This window comes from Haemorhous mexicanus, chromosome 7 (genome assembly GCF_027477595.1).
Source record: "Haemorhous mexicanus isolate bHaeMex1 chromosome 7, bHaeMex1.pri, whole genome shotgun sequence".
NCBI lineage: Eukaryota > Metazoa > Chordata > Aves > Passeriformes > Fringillidae > Haemorhous > Haemorhous mexicanus.
In genome coordinates, this window is record NC_082347.1 from 33,676,349 (window position 1) to 33,701,298 (window position 24,950).

The 24,950-nt window shown below is 38.6% G+C and overlaps 1 protein-coding gene across 4 annotated transcripts in view; it reads left to right on the forward strand.

The window, feature by feature from the left end:
* The first annotated feature begins 29 nt into the window (after positions 1-29).
* VTI1A (vesicle transport through interaction with t-SNAREs 1A) overlaps positions 30-24,950 on the forward strand; it is a 267,477-nt gene continuing 242,556 nt past the window's right edge. Inside the window, exons 1-3 of one of the 4 annotated variants that reach the window (XM_059851969.1) lie at positions 30-361; positions 6,959-7,017; positions 11,260-11,370. In XM_059851969.1, the coding sequence (XP_059707952.1) occupies positions 268-361; positions 6,959-7,017; positions 11,260-11,370 (264 nt within the window). In that variant the 5' untranslated portion in view covers positions 30-267. The remainder of the gene's footprint in view (positions 362-6,958; positions 7,018-11,259; positions 11,371-24,950) is intronic. The other 3 variants (XM_059851967.1, XM_059851970.1, XM_059851968.1) reach the window with 3 other exon arrangements.

Consider the following 24,950-nt stretch of genomic DNA (forward strand, 5'->3'; position numbering starts at 1 on the left):
CATGAGGGGCTGCGGGGCGGGAGTGACCCGTCGCTGCCGCGTCTCCTCGGTGCCTGCGGTGCGGCGCGATCCCACGTGTCAAGGCCGCTCAGGCGTTGTCGGGACGGCCGAGAGGAGCTGGGCCGTGCCGGTTAAATCACCTGAGTTTCGCCGGAACGTGTGGCGAGGCGCCCGGGGGCGAGGTGGGGGACGCGTTTTCGTGTGGCAGAACGCGGAAGCGGCGCGGTCCGGAGCGGCGCCCCCGGCACCGGCAGCGCCATCGCCGCGATGTCCTCCGACTTCGAGAGCTACGAGCAGGACTTCGCCGTGCTCACGGCAGAGATCACGGGCCGCATCGGGAAGGTGCCGAAGCTGGTAGGAGGTGAGCGGCTGCTCTCCGCCCCCGCGGCCCTCTCTCCGCAGGCCCGGCCGGCTCGTGTGCGAGAGCCGCTCCAGCTGCCGGCGGTGGGCGCGCAGGGCGGTGGCGGGAGGTGCCGGCGTGGTTTAGTGAGCTCTCACCGGTGTGCCTCCTCGCTCCTTTCGCAGCACTGTCACCTCCCTGCCCCTGGTCTGTCCCAGCAGCGAGCTGTCTCTTGAGATGTGTTGAGAATACTCTGACAGAATATTTGTTCGCTGGTCACCTGTAAGGATCAGCCCTTCCCTTCTGCCCGGCTCTGGGGCACGCGGAGTTACGCCAGTGCACCTGAAGGGCTGAGCAGAGCTGCTGGGGGATGCTCCCTGTGCCAGCATTGCTGCTGAATCCTCTTTATTGTGATCATGCCACGACATCACTAATGGAAATCAAGTGTTTTTCCTGTGGCACTGACAGATTTTATGCATGACTTAATCTGAATCAGTATTTTTGCTGCCTACTCCTCGTACGTTTGAGTTGGATAATTGACTGTGGTGACTCACAGGCAGGAGAAGATTCAAAGAATTCCGTGTTCATTTACTTTAATGTGTTTGTCAGTAGCCTGCAGCGTTCATGGTCTAATTCATGATGTATCCCTGCAGTAGAGTCAATGCTGTCTGTAAGAGTAGAAAGATGAAAATTTTAATTTTGTTAATCAGCCCAGCAGAACCTTCCAGCACACAGGAATCAGTGCCCCAGTACAGGGCTCTGAGTGTGATGTGGAGGGAAGCTGACACTCGTGGTTTTCCCATCTGTTCCTCTTGTAGCTCAGCTTAATGCCTCTTCTAGCTCATTTAATACTTCTGCCTCTGCTTCTTATGCATATTACCCAAAAGTTTGGGACCCTTAACCTTAGGAGTGGATACTGTGTAAGAAGGAAGTAAACACATACTAATGGTGTACTTTTCCATATGACTAAAGGAAAAGGTATCATGCATCCAGGACCAAAGAATAACATCCTACTTTTAGAGTGGGAAATGCATCATGAAGTGGTGAAGTAGTGACTCTAAACAGGATTTGAGGTAGGTGGTCAACTATAATGTGTGATCTCAGGGGATTTTGAATAAAATATTTTTTTGATCTTGGAAGGTAATATCCAATTCTATTCTTAGCAAGTTAGAAAAAATAGGGTTGAGTTCTATAGTTAAAGGAAATTATGTCTTTTCCTTGGCTTAACAAAGATGTTTTGCTCTTGATCTTAACAGCAAGAACACAGAGAGATAATTCAGTCAGAACCTGCAGCTGAGGTGGAAAAATTTGTCTTTTTTCAAATGGAAACTTACAAAATGAAGATGAGAGAGAATCAGAGGTCCTGTGATTGAATTTTAGAACTGGTGTGTATTTTAATCTGCTCAGAAATTATTTTTAACCTGTAAATGGCCACTGGAACCATTTACTGAGATGATGCAGGGAATCCTTCACAAAGGCTTCTTAACTTTTGAACTGTAAGTTTAAGGAGCTCTGGTAGGAACAGGGAGACATCATAAATACACTACTGTCTCATCCTCTGAAAATCAATAGTGCCAGACTGATTTATAGGGAAAGAGAGATTTAATTCCCTAATTGTAAAGAATAGAGATTTGAGTTCCTTATTGTATAGATTTTGGAAGTCATCAGAGTCTGTTCAATAGCAGGAAGAATATTCTGCATAATAGTAGTGGATTTCCATAATCCTCTCCTTGAATCAGTCTCCCTTATTCACTTAGGGAGATTTTGGAGCTTAAATAAAAGATGTTTAAAGAGTATTGGCTTCAACAGTGACATGGCCTAGAAGCAGCAGGCTTTGAAATCATCACTCTTTTATGAGACCATTAGAAGGTTACTTTTTTAATAGAATTTGCCATCCTCTTGGAGGAGACAGAATGAATGTTCCCTGCAGGACCAGGAATGTGGTGCTGGGCTAAATGGAGTCAAGATAAGACAAAAGTTAATTTTTTTTCATCCCATGTTATATTTGTGGTTGGTTAAATGGGGTTTGAACTGACTTGCATTATAGCTGCTACTTGTACTGTACATTTATGGCTTAGCTATTGCTTCTGTTTTCAGGGCTATTCTGTCTTTCATCAGGGAAAAAAAAATTCCATGGCTTCAAAACAAACTGCAGTCTTAGCTAGCAGAGGCATTTGACCATTTGGAAAAAGAAATCTCTGATTATGCTGAACACTTTATCAGAAATATTTTAAATACACATTTTTCCCTTGTTTCTTAATAGGAACATTTGCAAGATCTTTGCTTCATCACCAGAAGTTCCAGTTAGTTCTTGTGGCGATGACTGGGAGAGCCTCAAAGAGAGGATTGTGAGGTGGGAGGGGAGCTGAGGTGACAGTTTGCAGCAGCAGTGATTTGAGAGATTGCTGATGGCCTTCTTCCTCCCCGCTGGAAGAAGCAGGATGAAAGGTGTAAGGACTTGTGCCACTCTGCATAATAAAGAGAGATCTGCTGAAGTCTAGTGACTGGTTATTTCCCTCTGCTGCCCAAGATGGACCTGCTCTAATGGAGAAATGCTGCTTAATTGGTTTTGCAACATTCCTGCATTCCCTGTTGTCAGGACATGATGCTGTCCTGTGTTCTAGGAGGATGATGGCTCAGCTGACAATCCTGTTGTCACAAATGCATAAGTAGTTCAGCAAGAAATGTAACAAAGGCTGTCTGATATCACAGAAACAATAAGCTGCAGGGACAATAGAACATCTTGGGAAGAAATGTCTTCTGTTGTTGAGGCAGACATCACCTGGGGGATTAAAGAAAGTTATAAATATAGAAATGCCTTTTAAATAGATTTTCTGTGTTGCTGCTGCAGGTCTTTGAAGAATGAAGATCATTGACTGATGTGTTTTATTAATGTTCCTTGGTGTTTCAGAGAAACATCTGTCTTATGATTTGACCAAAACTTCATACAGATTTTGATTGCTTGATATGAAAGAGAGTTTTATCAGCACAAGTGGTGATACTTAGTCTATTCCCAGCACAGTAGCCTCTGGTTTGTGATGGCTGTGGACTGGAGTGCTGCCATTCTTCTGATACTTGGTCCCTGCATTTTCTGCTGGGCAATCCAAGTGCTGCATTTCAGTTGCTAACAGGTTTAGCTGAAGAAAGCCCCACCTTTAATTTTCTGTTGTACTCCTGCACTGAAGTTTACTGTCTCAGTTTCAGGTCTGGCTCATTATGTTATGCCTCTTGAACCCAGTTTTATAATCCAAAGAGAGAAATGCCTTTAAATGGAAATACTGTTCCATTTGTCTCTGCTGTTGGTCAGTAACTTCTGGCAGTGGTGAACATGTAACCACCTGAGCGAGCACAGCAGCATCTGAAAGTGGTCTGTGAGCTGAAGCTCTTTGTTACTCAGTCTCTCCCTCAGCATGTGCTAATGAAATGAAGCAATTCCATGAGCAGTGGGACTACTCAGTCTTGATCCAGGTTTTTTTAATCTCTTTGTTGACTTTGAGATCAAACCGGTGCTGTGTTATCTTTCCAGCCTTGACAGATTCCCACCTTTCTGTAACTGCTGTATTTTGGGAGACAAAGAAAGTGTCTAATGCCAGGGCAAAGCTGAAGGAACTGGGGAAAATGTAGTGAAAGCTTGTTTCTTTTAAGAAACTTACATAACCTTGTGTACAAGCAGAGAACAGATTTCTTTACAATCCTCCACAGAGGAAAGCCCCTTTTTGTTTCCGGTCTTTATCCATAGTTTGTCAATTTCACCACTTAAATTATACAAGCTATGTGGAATATTTTGTTTGGGACATTCTGTCTAGCAATGTAGGGAAAAAAATACATTTAAATATGTTTGCTGGAGCATTGTTTTTTATTTTCTCTAAAGGATATTTGAATTCTCAATCAAAACAAAAAGTTATAAAGCACCTTTTACTTCATTTCCTGTGGAAGTGTATTTAGAGAAGTGATTGAGTAGGCTGGTTGAAAACTGCTAAGTCACAATGGACTAATACAGTTAGTAATATGAGCATCTTTAATTAGACTGTAACTTGTTTATCCTGATCTACTTGATTAGTGGCAAACTTCTCTTACCCAGAGGAACTTCCTTGCTTCATCACCAGAAGTTCCATCTCACTTTCAGTCTCTGAGCAAGTCATCCTGTGAGTACTGTGCCCCACTTCCTTTGGGGATTCTGGCTGTGAAATAAATTGTTTTCTTTGCTTAATCACTGAAGTAAAAGTAAAACTGAAAAGAAATGCTTTGGAAACCATGGTTATATAGTACTGTGTGCCCTAGAGGATCAGCAGTTGCAACAAGTTTGGCTGCTATCCTGGAACTCTCAAGATCCTGCTCCAGAGCTGCAGTGCTGGGATGTTGCCATGTGCCTGCTCACATATTTGTATTTGAAGGAAAAACAAAGGCAGCACCTGGGTGATTATGTACCTAGGCCAGTATTAAAATCTGGAGTTGGGTTAAAATTTAATGACTGAACCATTGGAGATCATTTGAATGATCTCCTCCTAATTTTATGGGAGTAGTTTTAGCTAGACCTTCTTCTGTCCTAATGAGTTTTCCCTACAAAAAGTCTGTAGCTAACTTTCTGTGTGGGTCAGTAAGATTTTACTGGCCAGTGGAGTGCTGGGCAGTTCTTGTAATCACAAGTACAGGCAGAATTGGCTCAGTATGAAATACATTCCAAAACCCCCCAACTTTATATCCCTTAATTTCAGGTTACTAAATGTATATGAAAATTGTGATCCAGTACAACTCAGGGAAGTACCGAAAATGCTATACTACATTTATTTTCTGCTGCTATGTTTTAAAATTTTATTTCAGGTTCAATAAATGATGTTGTGTATTTCATACCTTCTATTGTTTTTATTTTTGTCCATCATCATCTTGCTGACTTCCAAATGAAGGGAAGAACAGAGGTGTTTTGGGATATGAGAATAGAAATATATGAGGGGGGTTGGTGGGGGTGGGAAGGGGCAGATTTCTTTGGTTTTTTGTGTTAGGAAGATAAAGTGCTGAATTTTCTGGCCTAGGTGTTATCATGAGAACCTGGTGGGGAATTAAAGGAAGACATTGCCTGCAGAAAACTTAAAGTGCTCAACAGAAAGTATTTCCTGCATCTTCTGCTGTGGTAGAATCCACCAGATGTGGCAGGATGAATTCCAGATTTGCAGGAAAGATGGTCCCAAGCCTGATCCTCTGTGCAGGCAGAGCTCCAGTATATGTAACTGAGGAAGGACAGATTGTGATGTTCCCAAGTCCTTGAATGACAGTGTAGAGTGTTTTGGGTGAATGAGAGGATAGATGGATAGGCATTTCAGCCTGTGAGAAGCTGATTTGTGTTCCGTTGCTAAAGGGGCTCTCTCATGAAATCCAGTGGTTTGTGGAATGCAGAGGATTGAAGGAGATCATCAGATTGTCCCTTTTGGTCTTTAATGTGTCAGTTCCAGGATACAAAGAGATCATGTAGAAGAGGGGCAGGTGGATTCAGTCTTAAAAACAAAGCTCTGAAGTTTAGAGACACATGATTAAGTCTTGTGCTGACATAGACATCGTGACCTCTAGGGAGCTGTGACTGGAGACACTTTGGTGGCATTCACTTTTTGTCTGCTTCATCAGGCAAACCACCAGTACAGATGTCTCTTGATACTCCTGGTTTCAAACAAACCATTTGTATGTTCGGAGTTTTGTTTTAATTTCATTGACACAATGGGTGGATTTAGAGTCTGAAGGCTGGAAGATGTGGTGGTAGGATGGAAACCCTTGAATACCCATGCAATGAAGCAGTGTGGGGACATTTTATTATCCAGTGTCTGAATATTTCTCAGTCCCCTTTCATGCTGTAACAAACAAAGTTGTGAAGCACTTGGGATGTTTGTGATGATGTGACACTGAATTTCAGTTCTCAGTTCAGACTGGATTGTGCCTGCAAATGGATGGTTGGAGGCAGGACAAAAGTCAGTCTCTGTAGCTGGGCTATAGCCTAGCTGGGGAACTTGGCAGATGGTGATTGCTATGTATAGCTTAAAACTTATTTGAATTTTTAAAAAATTCTATATTTTATTACTAATCTCCATTTTTACTGTTACTGGAAGACAGTGGTTTTTATTGTAGTTCCTGTGGCATCTCATTTTATACCTGTTGAAGCCAAAGAAACAATTCTAGACCCAGCATAGGAGTAGGGGCATAGAAGCACCATTTTTCATCAGACCCTGAATTAATTTTAATTGGAATGCTTGGTTTTGTGCATCTCACGTTTTGCAAGTGAATCTATGCCTTTGTTCTTAAATTATTTTTTTTCTATTTAGTGGATGTATGTGCCTTCTCATGCATTTGTACACACCAACAAGTGCCTGCTGAGGCATAATTCCTACAGCTGAAGCAGCTGTAAGTGCTTTCCTAACTAGCAAATGCTGCATAACAGGGCAGAACTTCAAGGATTCTCCAGTCTTTTTTCTTTTTTTTTTTTAATTACTAATGTGTGTATCACCCTGTGTGAGGATGTCACACAGAATAAATCTCGAGTCTCTTTTAGCTGATACATACAATCTTTTGAAATGGTATGTTTTTCTTTCATGGTAAGAGCACAATTATATTGGCTTTTCCACAATTCTGTTTCAGATGAGAAGAAGCAGATGGTTGCAAATGTTGAGAAACAGCTCGAAGAAGCAAGAGAACTGGTATGTTCTGGCTTTTCATATGTTAACTGCAAATTCCCAACAGAAGTAATAGGATCATTGATAATAACACTTAACATACATGCCCTAAAAATACTTAACAATGATATATTAGAAGATGAAATAGTAGTCTTGAAATAGTTCTTATTTGAGGATATGAAATACAAGAACAGTGTATATTTTTTTAATCCTGTGTTAAGTGATGCAAGGTTTGCACTATTGCTATAAGTCAATAAATAGTTACAGACTTAGAGTTGTGGATTAGGTCTTTAGGAACGGAATTAAATATTTAATGACACCATGACTTTGTTTTTGGCTTGTAAGGCCCAAGCACCTACTTAATGTCATCTATCAGGATGTCTTGTAGAGCAGTAGATCTTTTTTTCCATTTTAGCAAGTGAGACATAAAGGTGAGGGCAAGGGGGCCTTGGCAGTGTGGGTCACTGATCCAAGAAGAGTGTAGCTGTTAACCAAGCATTAGTTTGTGGTTCATACTGACAAAACAACCCCAGTATGTGCTTAACATGTGTTAAGCAACTGTGACTCTTTTATTTATTTTGTTCCTATTACAGCCTGTAGTGTCTTCCATGTGGGAGGAGTATAAGAGTAAAGTTTTGTAGATGTGGAGTAACTGAGCAGAGGTGTTGGTGACAGCTGAGATTGTCTTTTTCCCATATGACCAATAGTTCCTTTCCTGAAGATGCTTTTGTTTATTTCTTGCAAATGGGTTTGGTGTATCTAATGTCAGAAATGTAATCTAAATGTTAGGACAGGGAAAGAAATTAGCTTTTCTACCCTAGAATTTCTTGTAATAGAAAAAACTTGAATCAATTTTTTGGCTACTAACTAAATAATAAAATTAACTTTTTGAAGTGGCATAGAAAGACAAAAGTCTCTCGGCTGTTTGTAGGCATACATGGTTCTTTTGGTTTAAAAATAGGATTTGTCTTGTAGACCAGAGCATTGGAATAGCATCCAGTAAAGCTGGATCTTGGGATGACTTCCTGCAGTTTTGCCTTGTGAGGATGATAAGGCACCTAACCTCTCTGATTTGGTATTCCCAGTGAGACACATGGTAAAATTATTGTCTCATCTCATGAGGACGTTCTGAAGATACATTAAAGCATTTTGGGCACTTTCATATTCAAACAGCTGCAAAAAGTAGAAATCTAGAAATGTTTTTCAGCTCATTTTCACTACAAGTTTTCATGGCAAAAGACAGAGCAGTACAGAGAAGCTCCAGTGTGGGTGATCATTCAGATTTGGTTTTCTACTCCAACTAGATTGGAAGGAGCAGAAATTGAGTTAATGGCTTCTTACTTCTCTCCTTATGTCAGGAAAAGATCATCTATATTTGTACTTATTACAAGATTAAAATATAAATCTAGTATTTGTATTTTTGTGCTAATGATGGTCTTCATTAAATGTACTGGCTTTTCTTTCACACTTTTGTTTTAGATCTTTAGATTCAATTATTGGCTTTAAGCAATTATCCAACATGTTTGTGATTAGTGTCAAGGCCTGGGTTCAGAAATCAATTTGAACAAACCTGCTAATAACAGAACTGATTAAGAGGATCCTATTTTAAACTAGAGGCTACAGAAAATCAAAATAAACCTAATTCCTTGCTGCTGCTGGATTTCATACATTGGTTTGCTTCATTGTCTTGCATAGACAAAGCTGGGATTAGCTGATTTTTTTTTTTTTTAATTTCCTACTTGGCTAGGAAATAACACTCTCATGTATTATAAATATTATTATAGAGATAATTTATTTGTGTTCACTACCCAGTGATGATTTTAAAACACTGTCTGCTTTGTTTGGGTAAAATCACTGGTGTAATTGATTTGATATATGTGCAGAACTGACATGAAGACTTTCAGACTCCCAGGCTGCCTTTTCAAGCCAGAGCTGTGGAGTAAGAAATCTCTGGAGAGAAATCCTGTTTTTCTACATCCAGTGTGGAGTATGTAATTGTTATTTTTAACAGGTTTTTAAGAAAGATGATTGCTGAGCTAACCTTGGGGAAATTGAGTTTAAAATCTAGCATGTGCCAGAAGAATTGTGAATTTTTGAGCGAAATTCTACTTTTAAGAAGACAAAACTCTCTGTAATTTGCCTTTATCTTTGATGAAGAATGCATCACAAAATTGTTGTGTTGCAAATGCTGGGTTATTCTTGTCTTGTGTTTTTTAGCTTAGATCTCTATTTTAGTTCCAGGGCTTTAGAATCAGAATAAAATAGTGAAGCTTACTAGTTTCTTAAAATATAGCAGCTGATTCCAGAGTCCAGAGTAGATTCATATGGAGAAATTCCTGTGGGAGGGGGAGACTTATTTTGGAATGGACAACATCAGCCACACTACTTTGTTGTGTTATTGAATGGAAATACGAGGGGCTGCTCTGCTTTTGCTTGTTTATGAAAAATATGATTTTATGACCAATAAAATCATTTCTGAAAATGGAGATGCATGAAATTAGGTTGCATTTAGGTTCACCATTGCTTGGACCACTATGTTCTGCATGGTTTCTCATGGAAATTTCTCAACCCAGGCACAAAACGCACCCATTTAATCTCATGATGAAAAAATATTGGTAAATATTGGTCAACCTAAGTATGTTTCATTGTTGTTCCTTGGACCTTACACTCTCTAATATTGACTCTTCAGAATGAACATTTTAGATGTCATGGATCATGGTGTGATTGTTGGTGCAAATTCTGGATTTACTGATATATGTTTTTGTTTTTATATTACAGACAAGAATTGAGACTTCATTAAAATATATATATATATATGAGGGAAATGTTTATAGAACATTTGAGATCAAATATATTAAGATGAAATTGATAAGAAATAAGCTATTAATTCCAGCTATTGGTTTAATTTATAATACCCCTTTGGAAAGTTAAGCCTGAGTTAAAGAACTGGGTAGAATTAGAAATTGCTTTGAGTGTTTCAATTCATTAGTGACTATTTAATTAAAGTCTGCTTTATAGTTTTTTATTGAATATAATTTTGTATAATCAGAATACATCAGGCAAAATGACTTTCGAGTATCTGGCAATTCCATTGATTAAATTCAGATGCTTTTCTTATGATATGAGGATGAAATTTCAAAGTCTAAGCAAGTGATTACATAGGAATAAATTCTAGTAGTCCCTTGTGAAGATCTGCAACCAGTAGCCTGGGACCCTAATTGAAAAGCATTTCTGCTCCTATGCCATATTGTTCAACCAAGATCAGTAGGAAGTGAGTAAATATTGTTTCAGGTGCCTACAGCAACCAAGGAGAGGTATTATTTTTTCTTTTTAAAGTAAATTGGAAAGATTTTAAAAGGCAGGTGTGGGATTCTTCTGCCATGCAAAACAGAATTCCTGAACAGACAGCACCATATAGAGCAGGCTCCAGGACCCAGTGGGCAGGTAATTAGCAGTCCTCATTTATGACTTTTGATTTGCTGTACCCCTGTGCCATATTCTTGTATTTCAAGCCCCTTAGAATTCTACATGGCAAGAATAAATAAAAAAAGCTTTTGAAGGATAGAATATATCTCTAATTTTTTAGTCCATTTGACTGTATACAAGTTCTTGAATAGCATTGTCATTGAACCCTGAAATTTAGCTATTTAATATTCTTGTGTAAAAATTTGGGACATAGATTTAGTTAGACAATTGAGGTTATGTAAGTCTGCTGAGTTAGCAATGTTTAAAGGAAAAAGAAGTAGTTTATTAATCATAAGAATTACTTTATTAAACACACAGACTGGTGGAAAATAAAACTTTACATATATATATAAATATAAATATATATATATATATATATATGTAAATAAATAAGTAAAATAGCTTTTTCAGCCAATGGTTTCCAAAACTGCACAGCTAGGTGAAGGTAGGCTTTCTTTTGAACTGTGCTCATTTGCAGGAATTATCCTCAGTTTCACTCTTTTTTTTTTTTTTTTTTTTGTAATAAGATGTATTCATCACAGTTGGAATTGAAATCCAGAAATGTTTGGCTCAAATCATTCCTTCTGAGTGTTAATAATACTAATGTTGTCACTTGTTTCTTGACTTAAGATTGTGCAAAGATTTTGATAAATTGTTTGTATATTGCAGAATAAGCAACATTTTTGTTATAAATAAGGAATATTTAATGAACTTAGGTATATTTCTTGAACTTAGGTAAATTTGTTCTTGCTTTAATTAATCTTTTGTTTTAAATATCTCCTCTTTATTTTCATTTGTCAGCTTGAGCAGATGGAACTTGAAGTCCGAGAGATCCCACCTCAGAGCCGAGGGATGTACAGCAGTCGAATGAGGAGCTACAAACAAGAAATGGGAAAACTTGAAGCTGACTTTGTGAGTTTTTAACTTATTACATAAAGATGGCACCTCTAAGAATTTTAAAAATAAAACAATGCAGTTATTCAGGCAAGTGAGAGGGCATTTTTGACTAGTGTGAGGGATGAGTTCTGCTTGTGTCTTGCTGTGTTATGTGGACAGATGAAAACCAAACTGGGGAAGAAAAGCTTTTCTTGTAGCAGCAGTCCCATACCAGTATTCCAGTTGCTAGCCTCCTGTCCCTTTACCCTGGAACTCTGTTATATCTCTGTCATTAAATATTGTGAGTGTTCATGATGTATGCAAAATAGTCAGCTTTTAATCCTGTTTCTTAAGGAATGACAGCTTGTAGTGATGTGGGCAGTAACATGAAAGCAGTATAATCTCCAATCCGTGGAATCTTTGAATGTAGTTTATCTCGTGCACTTCATTTGTTAGTCACTGTGTTTTCTTTTCCATTGCACTTAGATTCTTCTTGGCTTTTTTACAAATTGGTTATAAATACTGCATTTTTTTGAGTAATGGATGCAGACTAACAAGATTCCCTTGTCTAGGGGCTTCTGCTACAGTTATCAGTCCTTTTTTTGTGACTGGGATTTGCACTGAATAGATTTACATAGAGACAAAACTGTTTCCTGTAAAATCATGAGAAAGTTCAAAGGAATTGCAAAGTGTAGGAAAATGCTATGTTAATTGGCAGCAGCTCAGTTCCTCCAGGGTAGGGAGAAAGAAATAACTAGTGGCAGTATTTTCCATTCACTGGAGAACTGTGAATTTCCTCAGGTTGCTGGCAGCAGTTTATTCCTTCAGGGGAGGGGAGTCAGTGTTTATACCTGCAGCCAAGAAATCCAGCTGACTGTCACTCCTCTGTGCTTCTGCCAAGTTGAGCAGTTGCACAAAAATGTATGAGAAGATGGTTGCAGTTTGTAAAGTTTGAGGAATGTTGGAATAAAAATACTTGTATCAAAAATTTGATGCAGTCTCATCTGTTCCCCTGTAGGAATTGTGTGTGGCCAAACACTGACTTCCCAGAGAGAGCAATTTCTGGACCAATTGTGAATGCTGTTTATCTTCTCAGATGTGTGAGAATTTGCTGTCAGCATATTTGTTCCTGGCCTATTTTAGTATGTAGGTAGATGGTGGAATTCATACTTTCATATTCCCAGGCAAGTGAGAATGAGAGAGTTCAGAACTGAGCTCTGTATGGAAGAGGAGAAATGAGTGCAAGGAAATGCATCATAGCACTGAGAATTATATAATCACAAGAACATAAGTTTGTGCTCAAAGTGAAGAAGCAAAAACAACATGAGAAAGAGGAAGGAACAGGTAGTAATAATGGATAGAAACAACAGCTCAAACCCAAGGATCTTCAGCAGAAGATCAAGGAAAGAAAATGATGTGAAGGATGGAGCAAAGTGCTGGAAGAAGACAACTGTGCTTGAAAAAAATCTCTTGTGAAGTAAATAGTGGTGTTGCAACTAAATGCCTTACATAGTTCCAGGTTCTAAGTACTAATATTTTTCTAATTTTTTACATAAAGATTCAAGACCCTTTTTGGATTATTATCCAGGCAAATTGCAACTTTTTGGAAGCTACAGAACAAAATTAATGGCAGAAACTACATACCTCAGTGCACAGTCTTTTTCATTAAGTTCTGTATTTCAAGTGTAAAGTGAATGCAGAACCAGCACTAGTAGTTTTTTTTTATATTCATTGATAGCATGAGAATTGATCTTATTATTATTTGAATGCCTTATGGTATCTGAAAATTTGCTCTTACCCAAACAGTTATGGAAAACAGCAGCATAACAACATGTTTAAAGCTAGGAGAAGGAAACATGAGGTTTGTGGACTGTTCACTTGTCCATTCTTCACTGGCAGGATGAATAACATTAAAATTTATTTTTGACATTTAATACGTAACTGGTGAGTTTGTCTTGAGCAGTGTGTGTAATAATGACAAAATGCCATCACTGTAATACTGTTTATTAGGTGCTGTGGCATCTTTGTGAATATGTAGGGTCTTTTTCCCTCTACACTTCACTATGTTGAAGTATATTCTGAAAAATACGGATTTAAGCTCTGTTGAGCTATACTTAGAGGAGTTACTCCAAAAATGGCTTTTCATCTCTAACTTTGTAATTAAACAGGAGGAAGTTTCAAATAGGAGATTTATTTCCTCTCATTGCTAATCCTTGTTGGTTTGAGACCTGCAGTTAGGTGTCAGTGCTCTGCAGTCCAGGGGTGTGTGAAGGCACTGGAAGGCAAGGCACTGGGTTGCACATGCATAGTTGGTAACACACTAATTTCAGTAAATAATATCCAAGCAGAAGAAAACACCTTGCCCTGTCTGAGCCCTCTCTCTTGAAGGGGAACATTGATAATGAAAAAAAAGAATAACACAATTTTGTCTTTAAAAGTACTCAGGAAGAACAGCACTGTGAATACTGATGGGGAAAATGAGCAGAGAGGGCACTGCACCTCAGCTTTAGGCAGGAGTGGTTTCTGATGCTCCCCTCAGTGCTCTGCAGTCTTCCCTGGGGAGAAATACCAGAACAGGGCAAGTGTGCAGTGATGCTTCTTTGCAGAAAAGCTGAGACAAGCACATCTCCAAAAGCCAACTTTCAGGCTTGTGATAGACATACTGAAACAGAATGAAACTGTTTGATGAGCCTTATGCTGTCTTTTTTCACTTGCAGATGTAAATCTTGTGTTTGTTATGTCATTTTCAATAGCTCATCCCAGGCCCTTCATTTCTGTAGGGGGTTGGCCCCCGCTAGGTCAGGGAAGGACTGCGGGGCCGGGAGTGTGCTGGTGGCTCTATCTGGTGGCCCCAAGTGGAGTTGCACATCAGACCTTGTGCTTTCCAGGCTGCTCCACGGCTTGGGACCGCCTGCCAAAGAGCTCCTGAAGCTTAAAACAATCTTCCTGTCAGAAGTGTTTTCCCCGCATCTACTGGTGCACCGTTGTGCAGTTTAGGTAGGCACACAGTCTGTGGTGACTGGGAGTGGGGCTGCAGCCCAGCCCCATCCCCAGCGGGCACAGCTGTGAGCAGCAGGTGAGCAGCACTGACAGCAACGAGCCCTGGAGTGCCCAGGGGCACTGAGCAACCACCAAAGGGAGCAGAGGGCACACAGGGCAGTGCATCAACAGGAGGGGGTAAAAGGTTGGGCTGAAGAACAACAAGGGCAGATGCTTGCAGCCTGCTGAAGTGACACGATGTTACTCTGTATGGGCAGACACCTGAAGCCTTCTGCTATTGTACGGTGACACTCTGTGTATCATGGCCCTCTCGACTGCAGCATGTGCTGTGGCATATGCTGTGACAGGTTTAAGGTTGTAAATATTTTTTTTCTGGCTGTTTTATATGTAGAATGCCCATGGTGCCTGCTTGAAGTAAGTTCTGACAGCAAAAAAAGGTATTTTAAATATATGGATTATAGGTGCTGTTTATTCATAGAAATAAAGCATTTTATGTTAATTGTGACCTAAAAGTAGCCAGTTTTCTGTAAATAGTGGGGATATATATTGGTAAAAGGCTTCCAAATTTTATTAACATTACTGTGAGCTGAATCTATCCCAGTCCATGTGAAAATGTGACTATAAACCTAGCAAATATGTGGTTATTTCCTAGCATTTGTATCCATCCCCAGGGTTCCATGTACTGGCTCAGTGTCAGGGCACCATAAAATAGAAAAAACCAAAGGCAGGCATTTATTTTCCTGAGAAGCTTACTGCTGGCATATAAGGCATTCAAATAGATGTGGAAATATAAGAATCTTGTAAAACCACATTATACAGTAACATCGGTGTTACAAAAATGAATATTGTACAGTCAGTGTTGAAAATGAGATGAGCATATTGAGAAAGAAGAAATATCCATCAAATAAAGGAGGCTGCATAGGAACTGTTCCTATTCTGTTGGCAGCACAGAGGTAAATCTTGCAGGTAGCATTTGTTATCAGTTCAGGACAGTGCTCATTCCTTTTAAATCCTCAGAATTGCTACTGATTTTGGTAATTCTGACTTTCAGAATAACCTTTAAAAGAAAAAAAGGGGGGTGGGCCAAATTTGGAGATACATAAATACATTGTATAAAACTTGAGTAAACATTTAAACATCATTGGCATTTAACAATAGCTTCAGTCATTAGTGAGGTGTGTATTTACAATTTGTACCTCCTGCAGCTTCTTTTTCAGATTACTGTTAGAACTTCAGCTGCTGTTAAGCTTTAAAAACATTTAAGGTGATAACCAGTGGAATTTTATTGGGTAAAGTTAGCTCTCTTGTATGACTTTCAAATACCACCTGAGTCCAGAAGCTCACCTGAACAGCTCATACAGCTGTGTCTGTTATGTTTTGGCTGGTTTTTGCAAATACCACTTCCCCCATTTCAGGTTCAGTTACCTATCCTGACAAATATGGCTGTGAGCACCTGAAACCATTTATCAAATGACAAGTTGCTGGCTGTATCTTTATGGCCAGTTTTCCCCAGGTCTCCAGTTTAAACTAAAACTTAGAGACTCAGTTGTTGGGTTATAGAGCAAATAATGCAATAATGTTCTGTACTTAGAAAATTGTGAGCCATGTGTGGGACTGCTGTGTGTGTATCTTAACTGTTGTATCCTAACAGTGCTCTTGAAAGCAGGGAATCTGTCATGCCAAAATGTCATGTGTGCACAAGAACCTTGCCTAGGCAGGTTCAGGTAGCTTTAGTGAAACCTGATCTGTTGACACATAAAAAGTTCTGAAATCAGATTGGTTTTCACTCTGTGAATAGTACAGCTCTTTTGAATGGGGCTTTGGAGGATTAGTTTTAATGCACACAAGGTTGAACTAAGTTTCAGAAGAAAGAATGTGAATTATCTGGCCATGTACTTTGACAATCTAATTTTGAAAAAGCATATTGTGAACAAAAGTTCCTTCACTGCCATTTTTATAGATGCTGTCACCTTCTTGAGATAAGTAATCACTCCTCTACATTCTACTCAAACTGCTCCTTACAGAGGTACTGTTTGTTTTCCTCTGTTACTTTTCTAATAACTTCTGATATGATTTGTCTGCCTGACTGTGGCTGAGCATTAGGTTGGCTTCTTTTCTATGGAGGCTAACTCCACATTGTCTTCAGCTTGTTTTCACTTGTGTCCCACCCTGATGGGTTTGTTGTGGAAAAAGGTGGAGGCATTTCACCTTTTGAAATGACTTGATTTATAATAGTGCTATTTTAAATGGGGGAAAAGTGATACAGAAAAAAAAATTTTGTGCTTTTTTTTTTTTTTTTTTTGATAACATTCAAGGCCTAAACTAATAAAATGTTAGGAAGTGTTATAACTTAGAACCTGTAGACAATTTAAAGATGGAAGTAAATTTATTTCATAACAGAATTTACTAGTGATGCAATGCTTTTCTGTGGAGGAAGGTGTGAAAGACAAGAGTTAACATGCTTAATTTGTAATTAATCTAAAGGGCTATCATCTTCTTAGCTGAGATTCCTGAGAGGCCACACCAGTGAAACACACCTCAGCTCCTGGGCTTTGTAATTCTGTAGGTATTGCTTACAAAGAGTCATCCTGTGTTTGACCAATAAGTGTGTTATGCATCTCATAACTCAATGTGTGAAGAGGTAATATGCTGGGTGAGGGTAACCAAGCAGCAAACTTTTAATGTCAGCAAAGCTAATGCCTTAACTAGATTCTTCTCTCAACCAACTCCCCTTGACCCTCACAGGAAATTCTGTGTCTGTCCCATTTGTTAACATGTAGGGCTGAGACTGGTGACTTTTGTGGTGGCTCTTTGCTGGTCCTTCAGCAAGTTGTGGTGGAGGTGATGCACATGATTTTAAGAAAAAACGTTTGTGTAGCTTAGACTTGGCTGACTGATTACAAATAAAGGTGTTTTCAGGAAGTGATTTGGTGGTTCTGATAACTCTTGTGTGTGGCTGGGGGCTGTGAATAATGGAAGGTGTATGACTCAGAGCATTTTAAGCATTCATGCCTTTTTCCTTTCTCCCTTCACACAGAAAATGTTTCTATACTAAAGCTGAAAAGTGCTCTGTGCAGACCAGCTGGTAGTTTGTAGACATGTTCTGATTTCAGCCCTTCCCCAAATAGAGAACTGCAATTTCTCTGTTTACCATGGAGTTTGTTCTTATGTTAAAACTTCTACTTCTGAAAATAGTAGAATTAAGTATGTTTGCTGTTCTTTCTAAAAGAGAGTGGAAGAAGCCATGTTCACTCAATTTCTTCTAACCAGCTGATGAGTAAAGTGACTTCATATAGAAAAGGTGAATGCTGGCAGAAAGGGGGGGGCACAAGGGGGAAGCTTTATTGTTTCCCACTCCCTCAGTGATTTCTTATTCTACCCAAGTGATACTCCCATACCTGCCATGCAAAAAGAAGCAGCTGTTGCTGTCCTGCTTTTGATAGCAGCAGTAATAAAGGTGCTGTAGTTGAACATGGGTGTAGGGGGCAATGACGAATGAGGAAAACAGGGTGTACCTCAAGCTCACTGCATTGTATTGCTCACCTGCACTCCTTTAAGTAGAAGTCTGATTGTGTTTCTACCTCGAGCTAGAAACATAAAGATTACCAAAAAAGAAATCAGACAAACTCAGCAAAATCCCCACCCTTTGAATGTGTTTACTTTTCAGGCTAGAACTGCTCTCTCGACTTCCTTAACGTGATATGATGCTTTTTGTTATTGTGGGGTTTTTTGCCAGCTAGAGCGAGGCTAGTTTGCATTTCAGTGCTGAATAGGAAGAGACACGTGCTACTGGTAAATCATAAAAAATAGAGAGAAGGCTCCTTCTGGCAGGGGCAGGATGAATTCCAGCCGTTCCCCCTGTCCCGGTGTGCTGTCCCTGCAGTGACGCTGGGTGGCGCTGTTTGTTTGCAAAGCAAGGGCCGCTTCCCCCCTTCTTCCCCCCCCAGTTCCTTTTTTTTTCCCTTTTTCCTTTTTTTTTTTTTTTGCTTTGGTAGTAACTGAAATTACTGTTTCATGAATAAAATATTTCTGGTGGGATTTGCATTTCTATATTGGCTGAAGATACTGTGTTGAATGTTTTATTAACCAGCCCAGTGCAACTGTCAGCCTATTAAAGAGATCCAATGGACCCTGTTTAGCTAAATAAACTAAATAAATCCAATTCGTCAAATTGTGTTCCTGGCTGTTTATTTTCCATTCTTTTGATGTACAGTTTATTTTAAGTTAAAGCCACATAGATTTAAAAATTAATGTGAAAATAGAATGTAGTGTTTGAAACATGAGAAGACTAATTGCCATGGTCAAAAATAGCTTCCCTTTATAGTGAAGTTGCCATCTGGTGAATGGTGAACTTTTTATTTGTGACTGATTAACTGTCCCATGTCAAAAATTAGTTGGCAAACGAGTGGTTAATAGCTTTTTTTGCCAGCTTGGTTTTGTTTCTTCCATGAAGAGAAACTTGAAATATAAGCACTCCTGTTAAAAAGAACTGTTTCTGTCCAACTTCAAGAGGATTGTTCTATATCTTGATATTTTCTCAATCAGAATTCAAGGGGAAAATTTTATATGGTCATTACATATTAAATGCTTGTTGAAATTCTCATGGCATTGTAAGCAAATATTGGAGTGTTTAAAAAAAACCTCTTAGCATAACTGAATACTTTGCATGTCTGGTTGTCAAACAGTTGTCAAATGTTACAAATACTAGCATTCATTATATTCTGCTAGTACTGATAATATTTTAGTTACCTTGTTTCTGCTGCAAACCTTTGCCAAAGAATAGCAGGAGACTGTAGATTTATGGTAATGTTTCTGGGATAGTACATTTTTTCTGTGCTAGTTGCAAATTCTTGTAAATGTAAATACATTCTGGATTTGTTAATAAGAGAGAGCAAATACATCCATCACTTTCCTTTTCTTTCTGATGCTTTCCACAGCACAGATTTAGTGATGTTACATGTTAACTTGTGTGTTTTACAAGAAATCAGAGTTGCCAGGTATCATGTTTTGCATAGTTTCCTTTTTATGATCTTGGGTTTCCAAAAGTGGAATACTGAAATTTAGTGCAATAGAAATACAATTTGATTAAATTGCATTTCTGGCTCTTTTCTCAAAAAGTCTACTATAATTGATTGAACAGCCTTTGTGAAAAGCTAATGTGTTAGATGAATTCAAAAGTGTCAGCGATTCTTAAGAAAAATCCTTTAATAAAGTAAGTCCACCTTTTTTCATGCTGATTTTTCTAACTAACCAAAATAGTAAATTTTTGTTTCTGCCTCCACCCAAATTCTAACTCAAGAGCAAAGCAGATATTTAGGCAGATGTCATCAGTGTTGGACAGAGTGCTGTTCCTTCTGTAAGTAAATTTTTAAAAATACTACTTTTCTTTAGTATCTTCTAGCTGCAAATGTTTTTAAATGGTATTTAAAAACTAAACAACACCTCTTTTGTCTCAGGAAAAATTTTGTGCTCTAAGCTGGTTCTTTTTAACATACTAGTAATAAGCTCAGAAGAAACTTCATGATTCTGTGAAACTTGCTATCAGGTAAAAAAAGATGGCCTTTTATGGCAATGGAGATGTCATCTTGTTTCTGGCTTTTAGTGAGGAAGGAATAGAAAGTAAAAAAAATGGAGCTGGAAGTGTATTAGAGTGATTCTGCCTCCTCCAAGTAATGTTCTTTACTATGTGAAACATATGGAAAAAGTGTGAAATATCTCTGTTCTTTTGTTTGATAGCTTTTTTATTTTTACTCTGCAGTCATTTAGTAGTCTGTCCCAAATACAGCCAGCTTCCCTTAAAGCTGCTGTACAAACCTCAACAAAAAGTGGTTCTTGGCCACAAAGTCTATTTAAACTTGCTGTTCTTGCTCAGTTAGGGAGGAAATCCCTGCAAAGGCTAGAGGATCTAAAGTTGTACATTTGACAATTTAATGCTTGTATACATTTATAATAAGTGGATCAAATGCAGCACCTCCCTTACTTTTCATTTGCTTTTTATAAACTGCCTTTAGGGTGCCAATGTGAGGAAAATAGGCCTTTTCCAATATTTAATGAATACTACAGAGGTTTCACTCCTAAAAGAGGTGATCAATGAAAATTAGAGTAGAAATAGAAAGATTACAGATAGTAAAAAGGAATATAGCAGGTGGCTTCAGGGATCAGCAGTAGAACAGAATAATTTTTCTCTCTATAGTAACATTTAACCATTTCACATGAGTGTAATGAAAAAAGGGTTTTGCTAACTAAATATTTGGTGCCTGGCATATAAAGAGAAAGAAAAGGGGGAGTGTGTGTGTGGGCTCTGCATGTTTCCCATTGAGTGGCATTTGTGCATGCTTTTGGAACCCCCACAACTTTCCAACATGCCCTTAGTTTGGTTTTTTTTTTTTTTTACTTTCTGAGAAGTTAAGACTAGAATGAATAAGGGTAGTGTTTGCCAACTTACCCTCCTGGTCAGTGTGGAAAACACTGAATTGCAATTGCAGGCTTTGTACCTGTTCACTAAAGATTCAAATGTGAATTCTGGCAAGTCAAAGAAAAGGCTTGTATTGTGTCTGGTGGGTCTTGGCTTGAGCCTTAGTTAGAAAATGCTCCTGCATTATGAATTTAACACCTCCTTTTCACTGATTCCTGAGTAAAGGTTTGAGCCATTATTAAATCGAGCTGTAACTTTTGCTAGGTTGTGTCACCAAGTAGGGAATAAAGTGTTTATTTAATATTTTATTTGAGAGAATAACTGCATTAATATCAAAGTAAATGCTCTTATTCAAAATCTGAAAAGTTACTTTCCATTATGGTGGTTGGTATTTTGGGACATGTAACTGCAGATATTTTGTCACAGGGATCCCCATTTGTGGAGTGCCTAGCATGAAGGGATTTCTCACTCATGACTACAGCTCTTTGGCACTGTAATGAGTATTAACTAAATAGAACTATGCAAAGGACTGAGGTGTTATGTTAATTTGTTTCTTGTGATTATTTTTAGTTAAGAAATACAGATTAGTGTCAGTATTATAGGTTGTTCCATTAGCAGCTGTCTTTGAAACCACAGGTTTTCATGTTACATATTTCTGTTAAAATTTCTAGCATCCTTAAAAAATGAGAAGCATTTGTCTGTGATTAATGTGGTTGTGAGTAAAACTAATAATGCTAAGGCAGGGTCTAAACCACAGTGCTAGGATTCTTAGTCAAAAGAAAAGATTTGATTTGTACTGATTCTTTTGTATAGTTTCGTAATTCAATGTCATTAAGACCCTCAAGTGACCATGTGAATCCCCTCTTCTTTCTGCCCAGTCCTCAGGAGAAATCAGATTCTCTGGTTCAGTTGTGTAAGCTTCCCACAAAGTTAGTTCAGTCAACTAAATCAAGGTAAAAAGTTACAGAAAGGTCAGGATTAAGTTAGGGGTTGCTAACCTGAATTGCTTTCCCAGCCTTTTTAAGCCCTTAGTGCTCCTTTTGTCTTTTTCTTACCTTCTGTCATGTTGTCCTCCTGTTAGATCTTTATTTCAGTTGAAGGCACCTGGGCTGCATCTTTCTCCTGACCCATACTTGGAGTCACTTTCAAACATGTTATTAAATCCCTTTTTTCCATTCATGAGCTACATGTCTGGCATTCAGCAATGCAGATCGGTGGCTCAGCACTTGGGCCCTGTAGAGAGCTTGGTTTAAAATGCATGTATTTTAGAATGAACATAAGGAAAATTTGCTCCTTTCTCCCCTCATTTTCCCTTTTCCTTTTTTGTTTCTCTTTCTGGGGCAAATGTTAAAAGTTTTTACTTTTAATTTGTACCTAAAAAGTACTCTGTGGCTAAGGTCAGAACCACTGGGTTGTCTCATAATGTAGGACCAGTTTCCAGCCCATTTGTATGTTTTTAAAAATGTCTTAGCTAAGGACTTTTCTCCCATCTGGGGCTTCTTTTATGGTGGTGGTGTTTGCTTGGACAAAAATCCCCCAGTTTTCCTCACTTACTACATGTGAGTCTGAATAGAGTTGCTTTTTCAGGAAAATGCATTGGAAACTCCATTTCAGGTGTGCACTGAACAGACATGAGGGTCTGAACAAAATACTGGTGTTTCAGGCAGCTTTGAGCCATGTTGAAGGGAAGATGTTTGATCTAAGAACTGGGCCAAAGCTATTCTGCAATAAAACCTGAAATCATGTACACTACAAAAAAATAGTGTAAGAACTCTAACATGCTCCTGGTGTAGATAAATGTATTCTTTTGGAGCAAGACTATCTTTTGAGGTCCTTCCATCCTTTGTGGAAAATTTGGACCCTGTGGAAATTTCCATTCCCTTTCTTGTACCCTGTATCAGACAAAGGAAACCAGGACAGGTGCTTCTGTAGCCTGAAATATGATAGGATCACTGAAGGGTTTGGATTGGAAGGGACCTTCAAGATCATGTAGTTCCAACACCCTTTCCCCATGGGCAGGGACACCTTCCACTAGACCAGGTTGCTCAAAGCCCATCCAGTCTGGCCTTGAACACTCCCAGGGATGGGCCTGGATAAGCCTATGGCTAATAAGCATAACTAAATATGTTTATTAATAAATTTGGACTATTTTTCATTGTTGGAAATTGTCTTTTCAGTCACTTATGGTGGAACATGTGTCAGTTCTTTCACCTATTTGTCATTTGAACAGAAAAACAAAGCCTCTGGTTTTCCATTTTATCCAATCCACTTTCAAGGTCTTCAGCACTAAATTTCTGATAGCAGCAAAGGATTAGTGGTTTATATTTCTGATGTTGCATACCTGGGTCCCTGCTGTACTCATTGCATTTGTGATTTTAATGCAGAAGTGAAACAAATCATTAACATTCCACAAAAAATAGCATCAGGAATTCCAGATCAGGTCTTTCTGGGCACATTTAGCATGTCTGAATTCTAAGACAACACTATCGTTATCCCTGCCAGGTACATTTTACAGACTAAGAGTAAAATGTTAAGAGTTAAGCCTCCAGTTAAGAGGCTGGACTGGGCCATGCCATGGTTTGTGATGTCCATGGTATCAAATTTAGTATGACCTTGGTTGTAATAGTAATAATAATAAATTCTACACTGTACCTAATTCTGGACTTTCTGAAGAAAAGCAAGGCTTCCTCCAGCAAGGAGAGCTGTCCATTCTCTGGCACCCTCTGCATTCTGTGCCTCTGGCTGTTACTTGGCCTGAATGTGGCTTGGGCAGGAGTGTTTGAACTAATCTGTGCCATGGAGTTTATCCTTGCATTCAGATAAAGGCTTTTTTTCCCCTACAGAGCAAGCTGCTGCAGTCTGGCTGGAGTGAATCTCTGGTGAGGTGTTTGGCTGTATAGCCATAGAGGGGATAAAATTCTTGAAAAGTGGCTATGCTGCCCTCTTTTTGGGGGAAGTATCTAGAATGAAGTGAACAACAGGTTGTTCTGACATTACAAACAAAGAGGGGGACCTTTGGCAGTAGCAATCTTCTTGAGGGAATTGAATCAAGCACCTCCTGTAGAAAGTGGAAACAAATTCATTTCTTTGCTCAACTTCAGAGTTGTATTAAAAGTTTTTTTTGCCTTATATTTTACCTTTTAAGAGGCTTAGTATATTTTAGAATAAGAAATTTTAGTGTATGTTTAAATATATGAAGAAATCTGTATGTTTATGTTCATGTGTTGGGGTTTTCTTTAATATTAACAAAGTCCTTTCCTCTGGCCCAAAAAGTCAAAGTGAAATTCAGATTCTCTAGGATATATAGTCTGTCTGTAAACTTCATTGTTGGACACATCACTTCAAAAATAGCCATATGAAGAAAAATGTGTGATGCACTTATTGACAGAGAAAAGCCAATAAATCCAATTTGATTCAGGAAGCTGAGAAATATTTTAATAACTTTCTGACGTTTTCTTGTAGTCCTTATTTACCTTATCAATAGTTATGGTGACATATGATTGTCAACTTTTTATATTAAACCAAACTAATAAATTAAACATGTTGTGTTTATACCTGATGAAAGCTGACGTTTTGGAAAGGTGTTAAAATATACTGACAGGTCTTGTTCATAAACTCCTTTGGTATAAATATGTAGATGACATCTTTAGATATTGTTTGTACATAGGCTGATAGGCAGGAAACGTTGACAACGTAACAAATGCAAATGTCAACCCCACAATTTAACCTTTCTGTGTAGGAAAAGATGTTAGTTTTAAGTTACATGTATCTTTTAACTTTATTTTCAAAGTTTTTTTTGAGCCTGTTATCATTGCTGTTTCATGTGCCACTGAAAGTAACACTGCAATAAGAAAGATTTGCACTTAAGAGCTTTTCTCTGTGGTGTTCCTACTTAAATGACTGCAGCTGAGAGGGTGTTTTTTCTTCTAATTCTTTTTATTTTTCATGTTTGCCTAGTGCCTTCTGAATCTCTTTGCAATATTATCTGTTCATTCCTTACTTGCCAGTGATTCAGGGCTTGTATGACTCAAGGGCAGTAAACCAGCAAAACTATTCCAAAATGTTAGAGCAGTTTCTTGTAACAACAGACAGATGTCCTTGGCTTTATCCTGCATCAGGGTTGCTTCGAATTCTGGATATTTCTGATTTGAAATTTGGCTTCTCCATGGCAATGTAAATCCATTATGTGTTCTCTGCTTGA